The 8,797-nt window shown below is 35.5% G+C and overlaps 1 protein-coding gene across 1 annotated transcript; it reads right to left on the bottom strand.

The window, feature by feature from the left end:
* Positions 1 to 1,998: 1,998 nt before the first annotated feature.
* Positions 1,999 to 7,593, bottom strand: LOC130944595 (amine oxidase [copper-containing] zeta, peroxisomal-like). Its single transcript, XM_057872983.1, has 12 exons — positions 7,151 to 7,593; positions 6,444 to 6,553; positions 5,973 to 6,278; positions 5,396 to 5,508; positions 4,928 to 5,258; positions 4,586 to 4,801; positions 4,257 to 4,493; positions 3,958 to 4,143; positions 3,644 to 3,784; positions 3,127 to 3,395; positions 2,955 to 3,036; positions 1,999 to 2,364 (listed from the first exon to the last, which is right to left on the bottom strand). The coding sequence occupies exons 1-12, from the start codon at positions 7,383 to 7,385 to the stop codon at positions 2,227 to 2,229; spliced, it is 2,364 nt and encodes a 787-aa protein (XP_057728966.1). The 5' UTR covers positions 7,386 to 7,593; the 3' UTR covers positions 1,999 to 2,226.
* Positions 7,594 to 8,797: the final 1,204 nt, after the last annotated feature.

Below are 8,797 nucleotides of genomic sequence, written 5' to 3'. Positions count from 1 at the left end.
GGTGCATGTTTCACTTTATCTTTCTGGATAGAGAACCTCATCAAAAACTTCCTTGAGAGGTCTTCAAAGCTAGTAACCGACCTCGGGGGGAGGCTATCGAACCACTTCATCGCTGCTTTCGATAGAGTGGTCGGGAAAGCTTTGCATCGCGTGGCGTCGGAAGCATCGGCTAGGTACATCCGACTTTTGAAGTTGCTCAGGTGATGCTTTGGATCCGTGGTTTCGTCATAGAGGTCCATATCAGGGCTTTTGAAGTTCCTTGGAACTTTTGCCCTCATTATGTCATCGCTGAAAGGGTCCTCCCCTCCTAAGGGCGGCTCTTCTCGTTCGCCACAGGAGTTGCGACCTTTGAGGGAGGATTCTAACGTTAAGAGTTTTCTTTCTAACTCTTTTCGTCGTTCCATCTCCTCTTTTAGGTTCTTTTCAGTTTCCTTTTGTCGCTCCCGTTCTTGTTCTAACTGTTCCAGGCGACTGTGGACTAATCCCATGAGTTCAGTTACATGGGGTGGTCCCTCTTTCTCTGATTCGCGCCCTTCTGAAGAGTTTACCTTCGGGTTTTTTACTCCGGAGGTACCTTCCCTGTGTTGATCATTAATTTCCTGTTGGAGGGTGAAGTCCGCATCGTTATTGCCTGTGTCCAGATTCTCTTGTTCAGAATCTGTCTCCACATGACCTTCTTCGTGGGATCTGTCCGCCATCAGTGGTTGATCTCTCGGATCCCGGGCAACGGCGCCAATGTTACGGTGGGTAACCGGAGATTGATGGGCTAGATGGAATTGGTTGGCCCAAATGTGTGAAGGAGGAGGATTCCGAATGGATCTGCAACTCGGGAGGCTCCGTCCGACTTGTTTGTGCGAGGAGATGTGGGTGGTACCTGCAAAGACACTCCGATGCCTAAGTTAGCAAGAGTGTGAGCAGGTCTAGAGAGTATTGGACTTAGAGATACCTGAGGGGTGTCAGTGTATTTATAGCGGTGAACCAATAACCACCGTTGGAGTAGTGCCATATTTTTAGGGTGTTAACCGTCCCATTATCTTAGGGAGGTTAAGATATGGCTCGTGGAAGTGGTTAGAGAGATTCTAGGGGCAGTTACTCATTTGAATGATTGTTTATCCGCCAGCTAATCTCGTGCCCGACTTCTTTAGAACAGGTCGTGGTGAGTACCGACTTCATAGGATGAAGATTGGTACTGGTGAGGCCCAACCCTCTGCATTAGGTCTTTTGCTTGATCCTGGGCCTTTATTATTGGGCCAGGGTATGAACACTTTCTTTTCTTTTCTTTTTCTTAAGATAATTTTGGTATCCTTTCTTTTCTTTTTTTTTTTTCTTTCTGTTGTCCACGATATTTTTTAACTGTGGTACATACCACAACTCCATTTAAAGATTTGCCGTACACACTTGCTTAAGCGAAGTAGTGAACTAATCCTAGACCAACTCAACTTGGTTAACTTCCTATATTTTTTATCTTTTGACTTTGATACCTTTTCTATATTTGGTTTTGGGCGGGATACCCGTTCAAATTGAAAGCTTAAAACCTTTCATTTCTGTTTGGTCTTTATGATTTTGGTCCAATTATTTTTTTGGGAGGTGGGGTTCGGATTTTGGGGCTTACATATTTTTCCTAAGGTCTAGATAATTATAGAAGTTAAGAACCTCAAAGACCCAAGCCCAAAAAACCGTCAAAGACCCAAGCCCAAAAAATCCTCAAAGACCCAAACATTAAACCCATTTTATTATTTTAATTCAACACATCTAAACAACCCAAGACCAAAAAAAATAAAAGATACATCTAATCAATTATAAAAAATTTTGACCAAAAAAACATTATAAAAATACAAAAGAACTCTAACACAAAATCATTAGAAATTAGAACGCCAGTCCAAAAAAAAAAAAAAAAGAAATTAGAACGCTAAATTTTGGAATCATAATCAAATTTCCCAATTTTTCCCGGTTCGAATATCAGCAGAGGCATAGATTTGAGCATCTTATCTATACAGCTTTAAAAACATGAAATTTATTTTAGATTCAAAGGTATCATTTGTTTTTTCAACCAAAATAGAACTTCAAATATCTACTTTCATTTTCAACCCACATAGCTTTTAATACTGTTCTAAGTTCAAATATATATAATCTGCTCAACCTGAAGTTTCAAGGTTTCAGTATATGGCAAAAATACAACACCTTGTGTTTCTCTATTTTCAGCAGCACAAAGAGGCATAACTTTCATCACAACTTTGAAGCTAAGCCACTCTGAATTGGCTTGGTAGCACCACTACTATCCTTGATGTCATTATCTTTAGAATCCAATTCACAGGGACTTGGAGGCACATCCACTGCTGGTGAACAATTGAAGAATCCATGAGGCTGCACACAAAACACAAAAGGACATTAAATACATAAGTGTATTAATAAACACCAAGGTGCCTACTGATTCACTCTTTTATTCAATAAATATATGTAAATGTAATAAAAAATGGAATTAGTTGAGATAACAAGTTGTTTATAACTTAGCTAACAAGTCTTAGGTTGACAAAAAAAATTATAAATTATATATAATGAATGGTGTTTTAAGAAAGAAAATTGTGTACCAACCCCTTTCATATTCCCATATTATATAGTATCGATATAGAAGTACAAATATAGATGATTTACTCTTTTATTCAATAAATATATGTAAAAAATAATAAAACCGAGTTAGTTGAGATAACAAGTTGTTTATATAACTTTACTAAGAGGTCTTAGGTTGAAATAACAAAAAACATTAAAAAGTTATATATAATGAAAGGTAAGAAAAGAAAGTTGTACATCAACCCTTTTCATATTCTCATTATATATAGTATAGAATAGAAGTATAGATAACATTAACAATATTTATATGATGGAAAACTCTTTCTATATCAAGCATTGTCCCCAGATAAATAATAACTATGCCGAATTGACAATGAGATAATTACCATGAGCATAAAACCAATGCGCTCTACTGGCATAACAGGCCAATCTTCTAAACGAGGAACATGTGTGACTCCAAATACATACCTGATGATCAAAGACAAAACGTGAAATTAGATAGCTTGACAAACTATCTTATTTTTAACCAACAAAGTGAGAGAGAGACAGAGAGAGGACCAAAGAACTATGTCAGCTTCTTCCAAAGGTCTGTTCTGCTGAACCCATGTAGCTAGCCCTTCGCCGATGCGCGGATTTTGGTTTGGAAATTCTCCTCCAGGAAACATTTCGTCGCGTGAGTATGTTGTTACCCAAAGATTATGCTTCAAGAAGGCAGCTCTTCTTAAAAACATGGCCTCAGGACCTCCTAATGGTAAGCAATTTGTGCCGGGTACCAGCTTGAATCCTGTCAACTGTCCAGTTCTATTGCCTGTTCTTGTGTTCCTTACCTGAATGAATATCAAAAAAGGTAAAACAGTTAGAACCATGCTTAATGCAATAATAAAGTCCAAGTCTTGTGTTATAAGCAAAGCTCATAACAAGATAGAGCCATGGTAAATATTTTTAAGATTATTGAAATTTCCAGTGGCAAGTTTGCAGGTGACCATGGCAATTTGATACGAACCGGTAATTTGATAAAGCATTAAAAAATTAGCATTACTAGTAAGGAGTTGGCAGTGAAAAAGTGAAGGCTTACAATCCAATGTCGAGCAGTCAAAGGCTCACAATCACGCATCGCTTCCAGCTCAGATTTGAGCAACGTTTCTTCAGCAAAAAATGCATTATTATGAACATTATGGTCACCAACTTCCTCAACTTTCATGTTGACCTCCACTACCTATCAAACAAATTGACAGAGTAACAATGTGCTTGGAAATGAAATTTTATGCTACAAAGTGGTAAATTTGGCACCTTTAGACTCGGGCTGGCCAATGCAGATTACGTATAAGAGTTTCAACATTGTTAACCAAATCCCAAGATAGGTAAAATTAGTAATTCTATTGAAATTACCTGATTCAAAGCTTCACCAGGTTTAGAATCAACAGCCATGTCCATGCGAGCAACAAAGAAGTGTTGATGAACCGGAGCATATAGACCTGGAGCAATCATGGTTCCATATTTTCGAAGCTCTCCAGGCATCAATGCTCCTAAGCTGAGAATTCCAGTAAGCTTAACTTCGGCTTCAATCTTTCCATCCTGAAGCAACAAAAACCATCACTTTCAACAATATTTAAAGAGTGATCACTTGATATTAGTGAATTTGTGCAACAAGAAAAAAGGCAAATCAAACTATGTGATATTCTACTCGCCTGATAAAAATGCCAAAAAAATGCATACTCATAGTTGGCAACTGTGCATATAAACGATACTGAAAGCCTTCTAGACCTTCGAACTTCTGCTAAGCCAGTTCTCCAGTCTTGATGCTTCCAAAGAATTCCATGATCCTCTTCATGCAAACATATACAGTTTTCAATTGTCTCCACTCCACCAGTGAAATTTGTGAAGTGAGCATCAAAGTATTTGATGTAGCCCAAACAATCACAACCCTGAAACAACACACTTAAGACTTCAGAAAAATGGGAATACAATGGGAAAGTGCAAGACGTCAAATAATAAGAACAAATATGTGATCTGAAACCTTCTTGAGAGAATGTGCATTTTTCCCCAAGCCATCTTCCCCAGCATCAAAAGCATTTTTTCTGTAGTGTGGATCGTTCGGATCTCCATAAGGTACAACCATCTCTACAAAGCTCAGCCTATGTGCTACAGGCCTTCGCCCTCGACTACCATCAACATATGCAACAGAATATATAACCAAACCCTCTTTGGGTGTGAATCCAACACGGAAATTCCACTGTTAATGGGAAAAGAACAAGAGACTAGTTATGTACTTAGTTGTACCTTTTCTAATTAATGTTTAAGATAATAAAACCCTATTGATATTCTCAAGGTAAATAAAATAATGCAATTCAATATCTACCTTCTGCCACTCTACATATTGTCCATTGACACGAAAGCTTGGACCTTCAGGTTGACTAATTTGCAAGGGCTTGACATCACTTCTATCAGAGCCACCTCGTGTTTCACCAGGAGTATAGTTCCTCAAGGGATCAACAGGTGGCAGAGGAACAAGTTTGCGGTCTTCAAACTCTATCACTACCATATTTCGCAGATCAACTAGAACATGAATTCCCTCAACTGGGCGAGCATAGCCATTTTCCATAGGGCAGTCACTCTCAGATCGACAAAATATAAGTGGTTTGGCAAGTCTTCTGCTGGGAGCATCAACTTCACTGTGATAACCAGTGCACCTGCAACAGAATTGTGTAGAACAAAGTTTCAACAGTATTTTCAAAAATAAAAATAAGACAGAGAAACTTCAAAGATAAACAATTGCAATTTCTCCAAAAAGGAGTTCTACAAACAATAGACATGCAACTAAAATTACCAGGGATCAACCATTACAAGCTCCATGTCTTCAATACCCCTTTTCTTCATAGCTTCTATAAATGGAGGATAATCTTTAACAACAGCCTCACATTCTGCATATTCCACAGCATCCTGAAAAGAGAGAGTTAAAATATCATGAAATTTTAAACTGTAGCATTTAGAATGGTAACAACTTAACAAACTTACATAGACAATTAAAGTGCAGATATATGCATGTAATGGAAACTATGATCGAGATGATTTGCACCATATTCTTCTCCTGACTAATATACCCACCAAAATTTTAAAAGACTAATAAAAATAATATTTTTTTATTAAACATTTTTTTAAAAAAAAATATATTAAAATGGTAGCAGGCACTACCATCATATGATGGTAAAAAGTCCTCTATTATGATCTGCTATTCAATAAAGCTACAGAAGATGAAGCAAGATAAAAGCATGACATCTCACTAAAGGGAATTCTTTCATTCATAAAGTATTTCCTGTGCATGTTTTGCAAAGTACCTTGGCCAAAATTCACAAGTGCAACTCAAATGATACCAAGGGAGCAATTTATTTTTAAGGCCTACATACCATTGGAGGCTGAACATCAGGAATAACATGTGAAGAAATGACTTTTCCTCGATGATGACCACCTCGAGTTACAGCATGAACTTGTGATAATTCAACGATCCAGATACTCGTTTCATTTGATTTCCTATTGTAAACAACAAGTCTAGCACATCTTGGAGGGAGTTTGGTAGGAATCACAGGGCCTCCTTTGGTTCTAGGAAGTAATGATGGCTGGAAAGGTGGAAAGAAATAAGCATCTGCCAGTGCAACAATGTGTTTATCTGGTTCCCTCAAAACTGCTTCAATGAAGCGCATACTGTCCCTAACCTGTAAGAAAGAAATTCAATTTTTTGGAGATAGTAGGGGTTCATCGGCAATCATAATCACTACTTCAAGATGCACAGAGAGGAATTTAATTTCCCAATAATGCCAAAACAACACTAAGATATCCTCTTCCACAAACAATTCAAACAAACTAATTCGGTTAATAACCTCGGGAGTGGCTCCAGCAGCCCTCACAGTTGCCACAGCCACAGAGATTTCGGCAGCAGATAAAGGGTCCAAAGGGTGGCTTGACTGTGCCCTTGGCATTGCCGTGATTCCTGTGCAACATTAAAGCAAATAGAATACAAGAAACATTGTCAACTAATTATTCTTTTCTGAATGAAAGAAATCAGAAACATTTTACAATAAGCTGCATTATCAGTATAGGAAACAGCACTGTTATACAAACAAAGTTGCGTGATAACAAATAAGAAATGTTTTACAAAACATTATCAACTAACTGGAAAAAAAAAAAATCATGAAAATAGATCATGAGCAAGTCCAATCAAGCAATAGGAACATCACCCGTCAATGCAAACATTTCCATAAACCCAAGCACTCTACGTAGATAGAGACACATGCAAGCACATATAAAACAATCCTCGATCACATGAATAAAATCTAAAGCAGAAAATAAAGATCCCAGTAGATACAGTAAGACCATACTTAACTCAATTACTATGTATTTAGATTACTTGCTTCTATTCAAGACAAGAACAGCTTGATTTAACTTAATTTAATTAAAAAACTTATAAGTTCTACAAAGTATAAATCATCTACCACTAAGAGCTATATACGATTATACGATCTGATTCTAGGAGAATAAATCCAAAATAAATAAATAAATATTTAAAATATAAAAAAAAGGACGGCACCTTTGGCAGTAGGGGCATTGGTGGAAGTTGATTCAGGGAGAGAATCCACTGAGCGAATCAAGGAAACCTTGTTAGTGGTGGTGGTGTTGTTACTGTTGCGGCGGCGATCGTCCTGAAGTGGCGGCGCAGTCCATTCCGGCGCGGCGGCGGAAGAGGCGGCGGCGGAGGGAGGACAGCATGGCGGTGGTGAGAGTGAGAGTGATAGTGGCGTCGCCTTTTGCGAAGCTGGGGCCATTGAAGAGGGTTGGCGAGCTGTCCGACGATTCCAGCGGAGTAGTGTTCCAGTGACATACAGCACAGGAACCGCTTCTTCTGCTCTCTCTTCTTCTTCTTCTCCACCGCGCCACCCACTCACTGATCCAGTGATAGCAATCAACTACGGAGAAGCTTGTTGCTGAGCTGTAATTTCCAAAGGGAAGCTGGAACAACCGTGGAACCACAACCTTCTCCTTTCTCTCTCTCTATATATAAACCGTGCCAATTGGATCCACGTGCCTTCTTTATTATTTTTTTTATTTTTAATATCTATTTTATACCAATAATTAATTTAATATAAGTTGAAATATAAATATATTGTTAGATATGTATATACGATTATGTTACGTGTACACTAAAATTAGCTACTAAAATTAGTTACTAATATAAAATATATATTAAAATATAAATACACATTAAAAATAAATTAAATTATATATATTTATATATAAATATATTGGTAACTAACTTTATTAGTTTAAATAATCAAATGACATAATCTCTTTATTCTCACATAGAGAATTTGAATTTGAGTTTCACTTCTAACTTTAAAAAAAATTAATTTTATTAACTGATTTTAGTGTATAAATAATATTTTTGATATACATATATATGACATAATTAAAAAAATTTATATTATTTGAATTATAAATATATTATATATACATAAAAAATAAATAATTAAATTAATTATTATATATTTGTGTATGCGCATATATTTTATAAATATAATTAATTTAATGGTTAATTTTTTTATAAGAACCTCACATGATTAGAAAAACATTTATACCATTCGAGTTATAATAATGTTACGTGCTTTGTATGAAAATATGTATCTAATATTTTATAAAAAAATTATTATAATATTATAAATATTTTTTTAATATAAAAAATTATGTCATTTTAACTATAATTTATTAATAAATAAAATTATTATTTATTATTTTTTATCATATATTTAATTATAAAATATGTGAGTGAATATATATAATTCTACACTATACATATATAATGGCTGGATTTAATTTTTATCGTGTGTAATTTTATGCTAATTTAAAATTAATTAGATTCTCATTTTTTTTTATTTTATCAACCTTCTTTAATTCAGAGAAATCTGATGGATGATAAAAAGATAAAAAGAAAAGAAAACTCCTATTTCATTATTATTGTTAATTTGATATATGAATTATAAATACTCAAAGAAATTGAAAACATATTTCAATCTAAACTATTCTCTATTTAGGGTAAGGAGACTTGGGTCACTGAATAGTTATTATTCCTAGTAAATCATGTAAATAAATGGTGTATTTACAAATCAACTTGAATGAATCGAATAATCAATTTATTTCTGTCTAAATAAATAACAAAAATTTGAATTTTGTTTTTTATATA

This window comes from Arachis stenosperma, chromosome 8 (assembly GCF_014773155.1).
Source record: "Arachis stenosperma cultivar V10309 chromosome 8, arast.V10309.gnm1.PFL2, whole genome shotgun sequence".
Taxonomy (NCBI): domain Eukaryota; kingdom Viridiplantae; phylum Streptophyta; class Magnoliopsida; order Fabales; family Fabaceae; genus Arachis; species Arachis stenosperma.
Note: the sequence above shows the minus strand (reverse complement) of the source record. Positions and strands in the feature narration are given on the sequence as shown.